Here is a 19744-nt window from a genome sequence, read left to right on the forward strand (position 1 = left end):
GATCAGTAATAAGGGAAACCAGCTCTATAACCAAATCCTAATGAGTAGTGTCCAACATTAACACTCCACTGAATGGAAAGGACACTAATAATACACCTTGAAAGAGATGTTCCAATACACTTTTATCGCTGGTTGCATTTTAATACAGGCACAAATATCCACATCAAAGCAGTACAACACTACCTCATGACCTACTGCAGTAATACACAATGTATTAAAAAATAGCAAACCTGCCCAAAACATGACAGGTCTAACTTCAATAGCCCTTCACAGTATAATCACTACAGTCAGTCCCACATTCATAAATTATCCCCTGTGTATACTCGCAGTGTCTGCAATACTCTGTACACTCCGTATCAATACTGTACCAAGTAGCTTAAATCTTAGGACCGACACTTCAAAACTGAGTCCATCGACCAATTACCTATTTACCCTTGCCCTTAAATCCGGTAATAACTCTATCCACACAATCAACAGGATAGGTCAAAACTGTATGTAAATCACACAGAAACGTCCATTAGCTCAGCAGGTTACATCAACCTCAAATCACACCATGTCCTTTCTCCATGAAAGATGGTAAAAACTACCTAAACAGGCTATCTACCAGTCCAACAGGGATAATAATCATCCCTTCTAGTATCTAATAATGTCAGACTGCACCAGTTCAAGTTCACATCCGTCTACTCGAAATCGCCTGCCTGCCGCTACTTCATCCACTGCAGCTGAACTTCGAGTCCTCTACATCACCACCTCGTCATCCGCAAACAGTCCTGCAGCTACCTGGAACCATCTCCTGTCCATCTCTGGATCCCCTTCACCACCAGTTCTTCCTGTCTACCTGTCCTATACGCCCAGGAGCACATCACCACCCGATCTTCAGAAAAGACCCCACTGGAACTCCCCCTTTATGTCCTATACTTTCCGCTGCATCTTTCACTAAGCCGTCTAGGAGCATCCAGGCCGCATTAACTCAGCCCAAGTCCTCTCAGTAGTGACATCCAACTATGCTGTATCCTCCCATCCCATCCTCGTCACCAGTTGTAGGGGGACCGAATTGGGCGGATGAGAGAGAAATGGAGAAGGCGGGATGATGTGAAGACGGTGTGTGTGTATGTGTGACTATGATGGAGATGGTTATACGGCACGTGGGTTCGGGTGGAAAGTCGTGCAGTCAATAAAGACAAACACTCAGCAGGAGTCCTGTGAACAGCAAGCAGAGAGGTGCCTGCCACATGGGGGCGCCCCTCTGTTGCTGATGTCTCTACATAATTAGTACATCCCCACACAAGGTTTGTATCTCTGCATCAGATTGTCATGTCTTAGCTCCAGACATTCTATAGCATTAGGATTTGATTCAACACGCCATAACCCTGGATACCATCATACCTGGGTTACAACAATTTGTAAAGCCACACTGGTATACTGGTATCCTACTATGAAAGTGGCCAAATTCTATCAATCAGCAATGACAAATTCAATAACAATTCTTCTGTTAACTGAGTAATTACAATAATGATAAATCTTTTGATTTTTTTTTCTATAAACATTATTGTAATTTGGACAGTAATTAAGATTAATATCATTTCAATCAACAAGCTCAGTACATTATTGTTTCTGTGTATGGACTGATAGCAGTAATGCATTGTGCAGTAGTACCATGCTACAGTGGCAGAACATTTTTTACCGTTTGGTACCGTTTGGTACCATAATAACAGACAGAAAAAAAGAACAGATTACAGGATATCTTTTATGCATAAACATTCATTTAATGCTTTGCTAGATTGCTGAACACAACAAAATTTTCTAGCATAAACCACTAAAATTTACTTTCACGCAGTTTTGGGGTCACCCAGGATACAGTTCTAAAAAATAAATGAATCATTCAACCACCTAGTATGGTGAGTGTTCCTCTCTGGGTCAAGTCTATGGAGAATGTGTCTTGCAACAAAAAGTGATGGGCTTTGATGAATAAAAGATTTTATTTTTTTTCAAAGGGCTCTTCTCCTGCTGGCCATTTTTAAACCAGTTACCCGTTTGACTCCGGCAATAATTTCCATCGCAAAATGATTATCGCTGCACATTCCTATCTGAGGTATGCATTTGGGAACAATGATGGAGCTTCCTCAAGTGTGTGACACACATGGCGAGTCCAATGCACATTGTGGTATTGAAAATGCATACATGCAGACACAGCAACAAAAGTTACAGAATTTTCTTGGGAATGTTAGTAATGAGGAAGATTAAGTTCAGTCAATATATGTGATGCATCACAAAAGCTATATAAGTCTAAAAAATATATACAGATCTTCCTCTCTTTTTTTGCTGATATAAATTTGGGAGATGCTATGCTTTATTTTATATATAATTGGCCTACCAGTATGCCTACCTCATTACAAAGAAAATATTCAAAAGAATAAGATAAAAGTTAGAAAACTGTTATGGCTATACAAGTATTGCCAAAGTCAGAGAGTGATACACACTTTTTCTTCCTTTCATGACCTCAGACTTTATACAGGTAATGTGATGATGCACCATATACATGTATGTACAATATATTCTACTGCTAAGTGGTGGTGAAAGGTTACACCGTGCACTGGACTAGTAATAGTCCTTGTAATTCAGAAAGGATCTTCAAACGAGGTTTCATCCTTGCAGGATGCTTCTGCAATACCTCTTGTTATTTCAGTTGTATACATAATTGAGCTTTTTTAAAGATAAAAATGTTGACTGACGTGAAATAAATGCCTTTGAAAAGTACACTGTGCTCTGATAGTGACTGTTTTTTGTACTGCCTGACTTTAAAAAACAACAACTTTGGAGACAATCATCGCCAACTGATTCTATCCAAGGAAATTCAATCATTTTGAACATTAATACTATGGATGTAATGTATGACACATATATTCATCTTACAGATTTCAAAGGGTGTAACTGTATTTCACTGCATGCTAAGTAAGAATGTTTATTTTAAAACAATGGATAATCTGTATCTTCTCACCCATGCTTTGGGGTGAAATAGTATAATTATGTGACAAGTCTATAATATATACATATATATTGACAAAAAAGTGTTGCTGAATGGATGGATGCACATAACATCAATCCTTTTGTGGGGAAATTTTGAAGTATAGAATGTTCACTGGATTGCGTGCTCCGGTTGAAATCCACCTCCCAAAGGTGTCGGCTAGATTTCATTAAAAAACATCCATGCCTCGCCCTTCTCTGATAGCGTCCTATTGGTGGCACCAAAGCGTTTGAAGAGGGCTTGGGATTGGGCGTTGCCTCGCTGGATCATGAACATGAACTCGTTCCCACCTTTCGCTTGGAAGATCTGCAATTATTAAGAACAAAATATATTTTAAGATACAGTGAAGAGTCTGCCCTCTACCTCACGTTGTTTCTACTTTCATCTCAGTTAGTTTTATTCTTCCCATCAGGTGTATTAATTCAAGTGTCAAAGATGCTGTGTGTAGCAGTACAGTGCTATAGGGATGAATATGATTGACAAGAATAACACCACTGACATTTCGAGGCCCAGTTTCAGTAACATAGGGACTGTATCGGGCCAAATGACGAACCCAAAGTTGCAACAGACTCTAGATCTGATGTGATCTAGTTGGGAAGGGTGCATACAGATTCAAGATATATTCTAGAACGTGGTAAGGTGGGTGCAAGATATTATTCCTAAATGGCTTATTAAAATAGTTAATTGTTTTTCAGGATGGATTGATCTAAAAAAAATGTCCCCAAAATCAGTTAAACTGAACTTACGGTTGATTTGAGAGCTTTAATAGTGAAATGGCCCCTTGGTGACAGTACAACCCCTATTTCTACTGCAACTGTATTAGTGATTGCTTAGGGCGACATTGATAGTACTAGTGATGAAAGTGATGATAACTACAGCTAGGATCAGGTGAAGTAAGTGATAGCAAAGAATAGTATAGTGAGGAGTGCAATATGAAACTGGGTTTTGGCACAAAGTTTGCCCTGATACTGGTTTCTTCCTTTTTCTTTTTTTCTTTTTTTTTTGGGAGAAGGGAGGGGTTATTATAATAGTATATACTATAATGAAGGTGGATCACGATCTGTTTTGACTTCAGTCCGAAATATTGCACTTTTTGTCAAAGTTCAGAGCTCTGTGACCTTGTGTGAATGTGTTCATATTTTCAGTATCACAAATGCTATCTGTCCATGTCAAATGATAGACCAAAAATGAATTGCAATTGATTTGAAACTACATGTTGAAAGAGGAGGTAACTCTGTTTTGACAGTCATACTGTCCATTGCAATTTGCAGTGAGATTACATTAAATTTTGAAGTTGAAACCTGTTCTATCAAAAGAGGATCGTTAATCTGATTGTGATCTTTTGAATGCTAAACAATTCATCTTAAACTTAAACAAGTTTTGAGCGATTATAAGATGCCATTGATGTTAAATTGTACGCATTACAAAGAATCAGTACTGTCAGACATTCTCAGTCTTATAAAAACAGATCTAGACTACAGATGTGAGAATGTATAATGATGTATCATGTTTATGTAGGACCTATCTACTTGTATGTATGTATGTTTGTATGGATGCATGTGTGTATGAACATGTTTGTATGATTTTGTGTATGCGTGTTTTGTTTGTAATTATGTGCATGTTATCATGATTGCACTTAATTATGTATGGGGGGTACAACTGTGATCGACTAAAACTAGAACCTATATCTGTGTTCATAAATCTCTATAGCTAATTGAATAATTGACAGTTGTACCAGTCAACATTAATAACTGATAGATACAGACTGTACAAACGATAATGGTTATATGTATAATGGTGATATGAATATGATTATGTATAGTGTGGGAATATGCACAGAATGTGATTATGAGTAGGGCTTTATAAAACTTGTAGATACGAATTGGCTACCTGTGTATAGAAGTATTACATGTTATACAGTATGTTCCCAAAAAAATTACAACGGGACCCCCCGCAATGATATCTTTAGAAATAGTGAAACAATCTAAATACAAATTCAGGGTATGAAACTATAACTCATTGCCCACATCTTACAGAAAACCCCATTTGATTTGCTTCAGTGGTCAAAGAGAAATGAGGAATTTTGTAGAGGATGTCGGGAATCTTTTTTGTCCAAGTTCCGTCTATTATTCACGCACTAGAGCATTGAATTGCTAAAATTTGAAAAATTAGACTCATGACATGCTTTACAACAATCTACATTTCTCTGTGACCGCTTAACCAAATTGAATGAGGTTTTCTGCAAAATAGAGCTAAGATGTTATATTTTAAGGCCCCGAAGTAGCACTTAGACAGGTCGATCATTTTGGATGTTATCAATTCGAAAATTTGATTGTAATTTTTGAGGGACATACTGCAGTATGTCCCACAAAAATTACAATCAGATTTTCGCATTGATAACATCCAATATGATTATTTTTTTTCATTGCTACTTCAGGGTCGATTTGGTTAAGCGGTCACAGAGAAATTGGGATTGTAGTAAAGCATGTCATGAGTCTGATTCTTCCAAGCTTAGCACTTCGATGATTTTGTGTGTGAACAATAGACCGAACTTGGACAAAAGAGATTCCTGACATCCTCTACAAAATTCCTCATTTCTCTTTGACCACTGAAGCAAATCGAATGGGTTTTCTGTAAGATGTGGGCAATGAGTTATATTTTCATACCCTGAATTTGTATTGAGATTGATGCAATATTTTTAAAGATATCATTGCGTAGGGCCCCGTTGTATTTTTTTTTTTTTTTTGGGGGGGGGGGGACATACGGTACTATAGCCTCTGTCGTAGATTATTAATGTCTCAAGTGTAGGCCCTATATATAATTTTGAGATATATTTTTTTTTTCAGCTGGGAAAAAGAAACTGAGCCCATTAAGGCTAAGTAGAAAATCATTCACAGAGCGCAGACCTCCGCTATAAGCACATTATGCTGAAAATGACCCTATTCAAAGTTTTCGTGAAAATTTCATGCAGATCCGGTCATAACCTTTTGTATTATTTTTCAAACAATAATATCAGATAGACGAACAAGCCAACGCCTGCAAAAACATGACCTTCTCGGCGGAGGTAATTGCATGAAATCCCGGCGCCGGGGCATGATCCAACCATCAAAACTTTAAGAAGCAACAAATTCTGGAACATGTGATACAAAGGCATAGCATGCATGCGTTCGATGTTTATCACAGTATTTGTAACAATCGTGATACAGGGTTACTCATCATGCTCATAGTTTTTGATTGTCTACCATTGCAGTGGCGTGCTGCATTATTCTCACTGGAGTCGGGTGGATTGTGTGTGGTGTGCGTATGCGTGTGTGTGTGCATGTGTGTGCGTGTGTGTGTGCGTGTGTGTGTGTGTGTGACTGCAACGAAACTACATGTATTACCTGTAGAATAGACCGCACCATTCTGCTACCGTTTCCTTTGCCTGACAAAATAAAGATGAATGTAATTAAACAAGAATTAAAAGACCGAATAAATAAAACGAAAAAAAAAATAATTACGTTAGGAAGTCTGCGAAATATGTAAGCATTGTTGGACAGAAAGATACACAGAAGTAGATCGAAAGGGATGAAAAGTTAACACAATACTAATGCAGTTTACACCTAATATATATTATCATAGCTACATGACATAGAATTACATAGAGGCAGCAAAATAATGCGGTATAGCAGTACGCGATCTGACTGAGGGCGCTGTCAGACACATCGAGTTATGGTATATTCATATGACGTATGGATATCATACGACGTTTCGATATGTGAACATTCAGACACATAAAAACGTCCTACATCCATACGTCGTATATCCATGCGTCGTATATCCATACGAGAACTCTCTAGTCTGAACGGGGGGTGAGACAACCAATTTACATTGTAACGCATTTTAATCGTGTCGCGCATTTCAAACCTTCATAAATCCGTAATGCAGACTGAAGTATGTGATAATATACAAATGATACACGGGTCAGAGTGGATCGGTGAGAATTGGATGCGCGAGTTTAAATTTGGAACTGTTTAAACCCACGAACGCAGCGAGTGGGTTTTAGACTGTTCCAAAGTTAAACGAGAGCATCTAATTCTCATTGATCCACAAAATTGGCCTATTATGCATCATTTGTGTTATAAAATGGGCCCGTAAATTCTTGAAATACAACCATTTTCCCCATCATGCGTCAAGTACACCTACAACGCTATACGAAACGTGAGCCATGCGTTCGGACGCATGGCTCAGTGTAGATCAGTAAAAATCAATGCATGACAATTGACCAATCAGATTGCAGAGATTCTAAAGCTCATTTTATAAAATCATATTATAGGCCAGTCTGAGAAGAAAAAACAACAACAACAATCGGGTAGGTCCCCTACAATGCAATTCGGAACAATAGTGTGCGACGTCATTTCATATAATATTTGTTTACAAATGTACTTTTGCCTTTCATACAACCGTTTCTTGTTAAAATTATGGGCAAAATAGTACTATTCACTTAGAGACGCCGCTCCGAGGTGAATGGTACTTTCGGAGGCGCCGAGGCCTATAGTTTTAACCAGAAACTTGAAATTAGGTCGAGTATTTTTCTTTCATATTTTGGATCAAAAATGTAAAAAAAAAAAGAGAAAAAGAAGGGGAAGAAGGGGAAATGTTAGGCGAGAAGTTGTGTTGTGGATGCGATGTTAATGTGGAGGGATCCGTAGTAGATAAACTGACCGTACGAAGCAGCTTTGTGATGTCACGATTGTTTTATTAGATATTATTAAATACAGTTACACACAGTGACTGTTCGAAGCAGGGCACGATGTCAGAATTGCTTTGTGACATCACTTCACAAAGAGCATACCATTGTATTTGGAAAATGTCGTATCAAAAGCGACGCCACTTTGTAAATAGTACGCCAACGTTCTGACATAGCTGAAAATACCTATAATCACGTTAAGCTCTTTCAACCAATCACGAGAGGATACATTTTTTATCCAAAATATAATATCAGATAATTAACTAATTTAGGACGGTGCCTCGGGGTCTAGCGTTCAGATTGGCGTTAATAGCAACCACATTATAACTATATAAGCTTCAGTAAAGTTTGACAGCAAAACACGAAAGCTTAAGAAGTTTGAAGTTAACATATAATATTTTCACGAAATAGTGAAAGGGCTCACAATGAAGCAACTTGGATGAAGCGATGATCTGATCGCCTTCGGACTTTTCCATTGGCTTGTATATTACAGTAGTCACAATATAATACTCTTTATTAATAATATATAACTGTATTACCCATTAAAATCGTTTCGGCTTGATCATCGCAATTGTATTGAAACTAAGTAAAAATAGGCAACCTATTTATGATTTCGTTTTAAAATTCGTTTCAAACAGATGCTTAGTGAAGATCTGCGAGAAAGAGGATTGCTATGGAGACTGTGCACATTAGAGATGTAAAGGATGAAACAAAGGGAACCAATTTAAAAGCCGTCTGCTCACCTCTGTAATTAGGCTGAATGTACAGACCCTGCAAAAAGTACGTCTCCCCCTTCAGAAAGTTGTAGAATCTGGAAACGACGATGCAGCCGACGATTTTCGGTGACTGATTGACCGATCGATACTCGAGCACGACCGTCCGAAATAGGTATCGGTCGTCATCTCCCGCTGCACAGAATTCTGGGAATAATACGGAGTACACACATGCACACGATTCGTTTCTGGAGCGACAAGATTGACATACGTCAGTAACCGCTATACATTTTAGGCCTGGGCATTTTGTGTGAATTGGTAATTTGCCGTACACACAAGGGCCTATGGGCTCCTCATCAGTTCTCACCCCTTAGATATTTACTTAATTCCTAGATGTTAGGTGTCAGCAGTATTATCAAATTGACGGATTACTGCCGTGTTGAAAGTGCACATTATACACCATGTTTGGAGGGTACAACTCACATAATAATGTTGTATTTAAGTACACATAGTCTTAAGCCGTAGGACCCAATGCAGCTGGTAAATTGTCACTAAGTAATGGACGACCAAGTCTTTGGAAGTAGAAACATTCGCAATTGTAATATACAAACGTCATAATACAGTGTAACCTCGATATTACAAGGACCATGGGACCATGAATATTATTTTGTTATAGCGGATTCCTTGTTATATCACGGGGGAAAACACACACACACACACACACACACACACACACACACGCACACACACACACACACACACACACACACACTACACACACCTTTATAATCGATTAGACCGACAGAATGATTTAATTGTTATACTGTAATTTTTGGTATGCCCAACCCTTCCTGACATATGGGTTCCGTTTTATACTCACTTCTATCGTCAAAAAAACCAACAAAAAACAAAAAACTTCATTTACAAAATCCCAATTAGGCTGTCCTCGTTTGATTAGCTTGCTCGTTTGTTTGTTTGTTTGTTTGTTTGTTTCTTTTATATTATTTTGCACAGAATAAAGTATGCGACTTACCGTCTTTACTCACAGTAAATTCACCATCAATCTTCTCCATGACAGCCAGTTCTGTCAAGAGATCATGGATTTCACTTAAATCTTCCTGGTGTCCTTCTCGAACCGCATAGTTGTCCGTAGTCAGATCAGCCTACAAGCAAAATATTAAATCAAACACCAACAATTTCTATTTCGCTTATAAGCTACTGGATCTTTTATTTTTGTCGACTGAACATGATACGTCGCAATTTTGTAATTGTCTTACTTTTCTAATATACCTTGATATACTTTCATATACTTTTCTAATATATAATAGTCTTACGTATGCTCGCTCGGTCTTCTTTTACCTTATCTCGAGTTATTTTGATAAACTTTGATACGTTAACATTTTACACTTTTATTGGCGTCGGTGTGTATGGCCCGGTGTAGTACGATTTAAAGGTGAATAGGGCTATTCGTCACATGAGTGTAGATGATATAAATGACTTGATATGTAAGTGAATACTAAGTACATAAATAGTGTAGAGGTTTATTTTGAAGCGAATAGCAAATTAATACATTAATGAGTCAACAAGTAAAGTGAATGCATGATGAATACTGCAACTTTTTGCGTTTTGCCTTGCCTGCCAGTAGATTCTGCCAGTAGCAAGTATCACAATATTACAACGTGTTTGATATTGTCAAACAAAATATATCTTCCAAATGAGAAAATGTCTTTAACCAAAAATGATCTCTAATGAAAACATAAATAGGCCTACACACACATCAAAATTCGATTCAAAGACCGTTGCTGTAGCAAACATCGCCATGCCACACTGATCTCATGTCCAACTGATGAGGCAGTATATGACTTATAACGACGAGCGAGGTGCTCGCAGATAGACGCGAAAATGGGTTTCAACTTACCGTCCCTTGGACTTTGGCCGGATCGAAGGTCATGCCGAACACATCGTGTGCCACCAGGACAGTCATTGGTGGTGCACTGCCCGTAGAAGTAAAGGTCAGCAAATTTTTAACTCGCGCATCCGAAGCCACCTTATTAGTTCACACATACAACAAAAGAGTTGATGCGGGAGGAGCAGGTAGAATGATGTGTATGATCAAAGTGCATTACATATCTTTCTCGAAAAAAAAAAAAAAAAACCAGCCACAACAACAGATAAAAAGAAGGAACGCAGTAACGAACAAAGTTTGTGGGCTAAAGAAAAAAAAAATGATTCTTTTTCAGAAGTTCACGCCTACGATTTCTGTGCCATTACATGTCTACGAATTGTTTGATAGACGTATTTAATGCAATGTCGATCATTTCTTCAACATATTAGAAATCTATAGGCCTATACAACAGACTTCAAAAAATATTATTCACAGAACTCAAGCTACACGATATTCGTGTCCAAAAGTGAAATAAACTTAATTTAATGTGCTTTATTTTCAAATGCAGTATAATGTTACTGTATTTGATTCTCAATGTGTTTAGTTACCGGTGGAGATGATTTACCTAATGATTATGCCGCGACATGGACAATATCTGCTTTGCTTTTATCATTTTGTTTTAGGTAGTACAATGACGTTGCTCTCTGTCAAAACCCGCAGGCAGGCACGGCACTCGGTTATGACACTAAAGTCTATGGTGATGAACCATGCAGTCTTAACTTCCATGAGCGAAATTTAACGCATAAAATGCAATGATGCAATCGTTATAGCTATCCACGAGGGATGGACAAAGAGAAATTTCGCCTCGTAGCATTATAAAGATTTTTGGTCTTTTTCTTTGTACTCACAATTCAAATTTTGGTATAAGATTGTTAATGTACCATTTCTAGAAATGCTGATGGCTAAAAAGAAGGTTTTTTGCTCGGGCCCTACTTCATTTAGACCTTTGGCACAGGTCGGTCTTTAGGTTGAGTGCGAATTTTAAAAAAAAAAGCGCAGGAAAAGACAAGAAAAAAAAAGTGAGTATTTCAGATGAGAGTGTATTAAAGATGGCAAAAATACGTGCCTGTATCTGGTAAAGTGGAAATTTACTTTTTAATTGTAATCTAGAGTGACAACTTTCTGTTTCGTTCGTCGTCCTTTCGATGTCCACACCGAATTCGAGGAGGAACGTATTCATGAAAGATTTGAACGTTAGCAGAGGGTTCAGTCTGCAATACAGGCACCATCAGACACTTTGAAATATACAACAGGTTAACGATGACAGATCTCTTCACTGGAAGGCAAAGAACACTCTGCAGATCGGTGTGCATAACTTGAGTTTTTAATAATCAGAAGACCAATGATATAAACAAAAGCAGTATAAAGGGATTGTACTCCTGACTTTTGGTTGAGATTGGCTTCAGGTTTCCAACTTTGTTTTTTTTTCGTGAGATAACGAAAAACCTGTCATGAGATATGAAAGAGCATACAATTCTAAGAGGAATTCAACAATTTGATGAAATTTGGTTTTGAAATGGCTGAGATATCCACAAACAAAGAGGTCTTGATAAAAGGCAAGACCCATGCACTTTTTATGACAATTTTGTTTTACTTAGTTTTGGGGGGATATCTCAGCCATTTCAAAACAGATTTTCATCAAATAAATTTTGAATACCTCTTACAATATGTGTATGCTCTTTAACAATATTTTTCATAAGTGACTTCAAATCATCTCGCACAAAGTCTAAATCTGAATCCCCCATCTCGACCAAAACTATACCCCCTTTCATAATAGATGATATTCAGACAGATTACTGTTTTTAGAATGTTGAAGGAAAATTGTCACCTGTGTATATACCAGTTGAGAAAACAAAAACAAATACAAACACAGAAACAAAAACAGACAAACCAAAGACTGTTGTGTACACTGTACTAAATCGTATGATAAAGGGTTTCTTCGAGTTTTCAATAGCTGACTCACCTTTCTTGCTTCGTTGATCAAATCCTTTTCAACATCAGTACCTTGTAAAGAAAAGAGGGTAATTTGGATTTGAGTTCTGTGCATTTCTGCATTTTTTTTTTCAAACAACAAACATACATCGTGACCAGCACTTACATTTCAATGTACTATACCACTTGTATAGTAGACATATTCCTCGTGGCACGTATCTCACCTTTTGCTCCTGTTACGATAATGACTAAGCGTGAGCATGGATTTTGAAGAGAGTATAATTATTACTTTTGGCTGCATAGGTTCGGTGTTACGACTTCATTGATGATCGATTTTTTAGTTGTGAAATTTCTTTATTGACGTAAGATTGCATCATATAGGGGCGGATTTATTGAGAAGACTTCATATCATAACTTTTGATCTCAAAATGATGATAAATGAAAATTATGATAAAAAATGCAATGTTAGATTTAAAAAAAAACCCAAAAAGATAGATAAGCTCTGATATTCCTCTTTTAAAGTAAGATATTTTTACGATATATATTTCATAATATGTTGCTTAATTTTCTCTGTTTTTTTCTTTACGTTTACGGGCCTAAGTTACATTATCGTGCTTTTCATATCGATGTGATGATTACCCCTGTAGTCGGTCTTCAGATAGCGCTGGAAGAAAAGTGTAGGTCCGACCACATATTCATAAGTGACTGAGTAAAGCATACATCCTATTGGCACTTTCCCGGGGTCGACCTGCTCGGTTGACGTGGCCTCAACTATGAAAAAGTTATAATGTCCGCTGATGAAATCATCCCGCAAGCCTACAGAAGAGAGATTGTAAATGTATAAATACAATTACAGTGTATTATAGTCATACATACAGACACACACACATACGAACATACAAACTGATATGGGTGCCTACATGCATGTGTACACGCATAATCGAAAATGTAAACATGCATACAGTCATACGTACGTACATACAAAATATCATGATGAAGACGTGTATATGACGTATTGTATTTTACTAAAGGGCTTTTTACACTTGTGTTTCTTAACCCCGGACTTTCTCTGACCCAGGACTATCGTTAGTCCCGTACCAATTTTTTTCAGCTTTTTACACTCGCCAATTAGTCCCGTACTATCTCTTGTCCGGGGCTAAGGAGAAAACTGACCTTTTTACACTTGTATTTCTTAGCCCCGGACTTTCCAAACCACATGAATATTCATAATTACGCTGTGTACTGTACACGTACACGCACGCACCGGCAGTACTTGATTACCTCGTTTCTGATTGGTCAGTGAAGGTCGGACTTCGTCTCCGTCGCTTAGCCCAGGATTATTTTTTCGTTCTGTTTACACTCACTTGCTTGGCACCGCAATTGCGGTGCTAGCACCGCAATTGCGGTGCTAACCCCTGCTATTTTGCAGGGCCAGATAGTACCGTACTATCGGTGGGGCTAGCCCACTTTGGCAAAAACGAGTGTAAACAGAAAGTGGGCTAAGGATAGTCCCGTACCAACGGTGGGGCTAAGGCCCCCCCCCCCCCCCTTAGCCCCACCGTTGGTCCGGGGCTAAGCAAAAATTTACAAGTGTAAAAAGCCCTTAAGTTGATGGAGTATAAGGGAGGGATATGGTTCCAGTGATACCTCAGATTCCTTTTTAAATTAAAGGACAAGTTCACCTTCATAGACATGTGGGTTGAGTGAATGCAGCAATATTAGAAGAACACATCAATGAGAGTTTGAGGGAAATTGGACAATCCGTTCAAAAGTTCTGAATTTTTGAAGTTTCTGCTCACTCAAGGCTGGATGAGAAGACTACTATAGGTCGTGATGTCACATGTGTACAACGATGTAAAGAAAAAATAGAGAAAATTCAACATATTTTCATTTTTCTCGCATAAAAAAAAGAACACTTGACTCTTGTCTTTGAGAAGGCAGGGATAGTAATATTACCCATAACGTGTTATGTCAGAAACAAGTCGAAGAAATGTGCACTTTATTCGAAAAGTGAAGTTTTGTGAAATTCTCTTTATTGTCTTTATATCGTTATACGCACATGACATCATACACTGTAGTATAGTCTTCTCATCCAGCAGTAACTGCACAGATACTTTAAAAATTCGTAACTTTTGAACGGATTGTCCGATTTTCCCCAAACTTTCACTGATGTGTTCTACTAATATTGTTGCATTCACACAATCCACATGATGAAGGTAGACTTGTCCTTTTACTTGTTTAATGATATCGCTCATGTGTAATGATTTTGATACGGTAGTTGTGCTTTCTTTTTTATTGTTATTATATGAATAAATATGCTCATAAACGGACATCGTGAAAGTATACAAACATGACATTTTACTGAATGTGATTCTGAAATGGGCTTTCTTGTTATTTTAGTAGCATGTGTTATCAATATCTATATCATGTCACTTCACTTATACAGTATAATGCGTTTTCTTATATGTGCTATAGTTATTACGTAAGTTAGTTGCTGAATAATTATTGATAAATAACACAACTAGATATTGTGAAATAATGAGATCAATCTCGTCACTGTTGGCAATTAATATATATATATATATATATATATATATATATATATATATTCACTTTATCGCCTTTTCTATCTCCTTCAGTGCAATCCGTGAGATAAACAATGCAACAGGTGTAAGATTGCCCAAAAAGAGAAGTTATTTACTAATCATGGATGGAACATTATGTAAAACATGTTAAACAACATGCAAATTTGTATGTTTTCATTAATTGTACAGACGTCTCGATGACTCCGCAGTCTCTCTGTACGTTCCAACCATCGTTCCTTTTGCTTGAAAGTTATTCTAATATCAATTATGTTCAAAACGTGCACATCTGTGGTTTGTCCTATACTTCACAAGGAGAAAGGGGGCGTTGATAGCTGCTCGACTCATCATGAATACCCCCCCCCCCCCCCCACACACACACACTCGCGTTATACGCGCAGGCGCGGGCACACAAACGCCAACAAATAAAAAGATAAATAAATAAATAAATAAAAACCCCAACCTAAGAACCATGCGTCCCTGCATTCGTCCTTTATCATCACTATATCAAGTCTGTAATAGATAACTTACATCAACACCAGATCCACGAATGGTAGTGTGATAAACAGACTTGTACTATGGACTATGTATAGAGAAACTAAACTAGTTCCGGATATTTCAATTGCCCCTAGGCCTATATAATTTCAGGTGCCTGTTGGGATTATTACTACTTGGTATAAGGCCTACCGTTTTCAGAATTCGTGAAATCCTCTTGCAGATGTTCTTCAGACACCATATCTTGCAACAGACGGAACATGGACGGAAAATCTGCCAACGATCCCTCGCGAATCACGTATGGTTCCATGCTTGAGCTAGGGCAACGTCTTGTTCTGAACTGTCGTCCGTCATCTCATTCTACCAGTAGACAATGCACATGGGAGTAAAGCCTGTTTGTCAGCTTACTTTTGGGAGTTTTTTTTTTTTTTTTGGGGGGGGGGGGGGGTTGGGGCGTCAATGTCCGATCGCCGTGTCGGACTTTGTATTCTATTTGCTAACGCAATCTCGCAAGACACTACTGATATGAAAAGGCAGTGAGAGAGAGAGAGAGAGGGAGAGAGAGAGAGAGTTAGATTATAAAACAAATAAAAAGATCTTGAACTTTGCCAGAGGCATGAAATCGGAAAGGTATCGCTAATACATAGTTAACTCCTGGTCCTCGAAAATTAGCAGAACGATAGAGCCCTATAAAATGAGCCCAAAATGCAAAATTTTGTGTAGGTTGTGGTAACATCCTGGGCAGGGATGAAGGCAGCCTTCTCCACGGCACAATGACTTATTGTGTAACTTTGACCCTTTTTACCATGTTCGACCCAGCATTATCACGGAGAGGTCAGTAAAGGTGGCGTAAACTCTTTTGCAAGAAGTTGAATCATTTCTGTGCATTTGAAGAACGTCAGCACACACGCAAACACACACACACACACACATTCACAACCTTCTCCACAAAACGAACCGTATACAGAAGAATCACCGTCTTTCGTGTCGGGTTTGGGGAGGATAAGCTCTGTATTTAATGCGGTGTCAGGAATATAATAGGATGACCTACATAGATGCGGAAATATTACATAATTTACAGTGTATACGCACATCATCAAAGAAAGAAGAGAGAAATCGACGTTGCTGTTCACTTTCCAATCAGCAGGGACCGAAACTTATTTCTCAACCGATCGATATAAAAAGAATACACAGCAACATAACAGCACCATCCCCCAATACAGTACGCACTCACGAATGCGCACTCACACGCTAATACACCCAGGAGGGGGAAGACCCCCCTTTACACTTGCACCGTAAAAAAATCTGTTCTATGATTTACGATTTCTAAGAAAGGACTAGAGTTATTTTATGATATAATCGACATTCCTATCAAGTCAGCAAATTTATTTCATCTATGAAACGATATGAAAAGCAAACACACATCCTCAACAAATATGTAAGGGTTAAACTCTGTCGGAGTATTTCGGTTAACGATCAACGGGTACACGCACGAACTCGACACCAATGAATCATACATCCCTCGAGTGATACAGCCCATGAGTCATACAGCCCCGGAGTTTGACACCAGCAAACAAGGCCCACAACACCCGCACATTCAGCCCCGTGTTGTAATGTCGATCTCGTAGGCTGTTTTTATAATGTCGAACTCATTGGCTGTATGACTATAACTCGATAGTGTCGGTCTCGTTGAATGACCAATTATCTCGTACAGTACACTCCCGTTATAACGAAAACGGTTACAACGAAATTCCGGGTACAACGAAGTAAAAATTCAGGCCGCAACATTATCCGCTTTATGTTTTTTTATTGTTTATCTGTTCGGTTATAACGAAATTTCGATATAACGAAAGAAAATGCCGGTCCCGAGGACTTCGTTATAACGGGAGTCGACCACTGTATTTCATTTCCGAGGGTGGCATTTTCAGAAATCCTTCACGAATTGACCGTCAGTACAAGGAATAGCGTGCCCGCATTAATGGGTGATGTTCGTTAATCCGATGTTCGGGTTTCTACCATTTTGGGGTGAGATTATGAGGAGCCTCTTATGAAATATGAAAGAGCATGTAATTCCAAAAGGAATTCAATGTTTATTTGATGAAAACTGGTTTTTGAAATTGCTGAGATACCCCAAAGAGCAATTCTAATAAAACTTGGGACCCAGCTTTTATCACGATCGCTTTGTTTTACTTTATTTTCGGATGTCTCAGTCATTCCAAAACCAATTTTCATCAAACAAACTTTGAAACAAACAAACTTTGGTACGCTCTGTACTATTTTACAAACGGTGTCTTGATATCTCGCCAAAAGTTAAAAGCCCAATTCTCACCTCTACCAATACTGTACCATCCCTTTAAGTTTGTCAGTGGAATGCTACTATAGTTGTTTTTCATAGATGTGATTTAATCCAAATCAGGCACAAAGAGCTGCTTGTGAATGAATTCAATACTTGATTCATCAGGTTTTTTTAATGCCAGTTGATCTGGGACACAATGGGTAATAAGATTTATTGCAACAAACCAAGGCAAATATTTCCAAACACACAGCATAATTTGGTATTCGTTTGTTTGTCAAATACCAAAAACATGATGTATTTCATGGTCTGAATTTTTTTCTCAAAGTCCGGCGACACACAATTCAGTATTTTGTTCACCCTGTGTAAACCGCTATAATTTATTGCATTATAGTGCACTCCCGTTATAACGGAGTCCTCGGGACCGGCGGTTTTCTTTCTTTATATCAACATTTCATTATAACCGAACAGTAATACATGTAAAGATATATAGATAGATATAGATATGGTAATTTTGGCACCTGATTTTTTACTTTGTTGTAATGGGAGTTTTGTATAACCGTGTTCATTATAACGAGAGTGCACTGTACTGGTAAAATGTGAGTGTCATCTCTCAAGTTGACTGCAAAAAAAAAAAAAAATCAATTTGCAAAACTATTGCCAAGTTTACAGTATGGCATCAGTCTTGGAGGATAAAATATGCGATGCAATTGTGATTCTAATTCTTAATCAACACGCTGAACAAGAAAAGGAAACGCACATTTTGTTACTAAGGTTTCATTTCTTGTAAATGTCTATACACTATTTATTTCATTGCAACACATGGCAGAAAGAAGCAGTCGTCTTACAAGAATGATTGTACAATAGTTTGGGTATATCCTCGACTAACAACCACATAGTAAAGTAGTGTTGGTAGCTTTGTTCAGGGTCAGAAAATATTTATCATGGATATTATATGTGTTTCTCCTTCTTTACAACCAGCACAATAAGACATTCATTCAGCATTCTCAAAGTGTGCAATAGAGTTTGTATTCCTTCACACTATTTTTTTTTTCTGTCAGACAACATACCTAAGTATCTATTTGATGTCAGACTATCAGTTCAACTTTGAGACATTAGCCAAAAAGAGACCATCATATTCTAGGCAGGCATAGTCCTGGGTCTTATACAAGTGTCATAAGAATATTGCCTTTTTAGAGGTGTAATTAACACTTTAATAACATCCCTGCGGGAGTTACATTTCCCCAAGAGATTATATATTCTCGAAGCACGCAGTGCTGAGGGAACCACTGTCTTTAGGTGAAAATATAACATCCAAAGGGAATGTCAAGTGTTCTTTAAGAACAACAGATGAGACAAGGCAATATGTTACAGTATGATATATGGTCTGCAAAAATACACATTATTTCATTCCAGCCCCCTTTGGCAGCCAGCCAAATTCTGGAATATTAATGTATCACATGACGTGATGTCACTTCTTGCATATCCTCACTGCAATAGTCACGACGTGATTGCATTATGTCCAACTAGTGACCAGTATTTATGTGGGCCGTTTACTGTAATTATTTATCTACATGTAAACATGCCATCAGATTGTGATGTCTGAGCTCCAGACATTTTGCAGCATTAGGATTAGGTGAAGTCTTAATTCCTCTGGGTAGAGTCTATGGAGAATATGTGCGGCAACAAAACATGATGGTCTTTTAAGTGAATGAAGGAAATTCTTTTCAAGGGCTCTTCTCTTCTCCTATGCAATAATCTTGCCCCATCTTATCTTAAAGACTTAATTTCCTTCCGCTCCTCCACTTCAACCCGTTCTCTCCGTTCTTCCTCCACTCTCCAATTATCACGTGGTCCCCGCACCTGTACCCGTTATGGTGATAGGGCCTTTTCTGTTCTTTCCCCATTTCTTTGGAATAAACTCCCTCTTTATATTCGTAATGCTGAAAATGTTGATAGATTCAAGTCATGGTTGAAAACTTATCTGTTTATACACAACCTTAATTCTGTTGTTGTTGTTGCTGTTGTTG

The 19744-nt window shown here is 38.0% G+C and overlaps 1 protein-coding gene across 2 annotated transcripts; it reads right to left on the minus strand.

The window, feature by feature from the left end:
• Window positions 1-3079: 3079 nt before the first annotated feature.
• LOC139727108 (uncharacterized) lies at window positions 3080-15764 on the minus strand. 2 transcript variants are annotated; one of them, XM_071638086.1, is made up of 8 exons: window positions 15614-15764; window positions 12984-13160; window positions 12376-12416; window positions 10386-10514; window positions 9501-9630; window positions 8498-8674; window positions 6409-6449; window positions 3080-3331 (listed from the first exon to the last, which is right to left on the minus strand). In XM_071638086.1, exons 1-8 carry the CDS (start codon window positions 15729-15731, stop codon window positions 3185-3187), a joined length of 960 nt encoding a protein of 319 aa, XP_071494187.1. In that variant the 5' UTR covers window positions 15732-15764; the 3' UTR covers window positions 3080-3184. The 2 variants fall into 2 exon arrangements, with proteins under 2 accessions (XP_071494187.1, XP_071494188.1); XM_071638087.1 differs by lacking the exon at window positions 6409-6449 and having other exon boundaries at window positions 3109-3331.
• Window positions 15765-19744: the final 3980 nt, after the last annotated feature.

The sequence above is a fragment of the Diadema antillarum genome, unplaced genomic scaffold (genome assembly GCF_040938485.1).
Source record: "Diadema antillarum isolate AM-2024a unplaced genomic scaffold, OU_Dant_1.0 seq00000119_RagTag, whole genome shotgun sequence".
NCBI lineage: Eukaryota > Metazoa > Echinodermata > Echinoidea > Diadematoida > Diadematidae > Diadema > Diadema antillarum.

What these genes read in the sequence shown, in the direction of transcription:
- LOC139727108 (XM_071638086.1), bottom strand. Translation starts at nt 15,731, where the DNA reads ATGGAACCATACGTGATTCGCGAGGGATCGTTGGCAGATTTTCCGTCC. An exon ending in TGATCAACGAAGCAAGAAAG is followed by an intron (nt 10,515 to 12,375) that starts GTGAGTCAGCTA and finishes TGAACTAATAAG; the next exon opens with GTGGCTTCGGATGCGCGAGT. An exon ending in CATTCAGCCTAATTACAGAG is followed by an intron (nt 6,450 to 8,497) that starts GTGAGCAGACGG and finishes TTATTTTGTCAG; the next exon opens with GCAAAGGAAACGGTAGCAGA.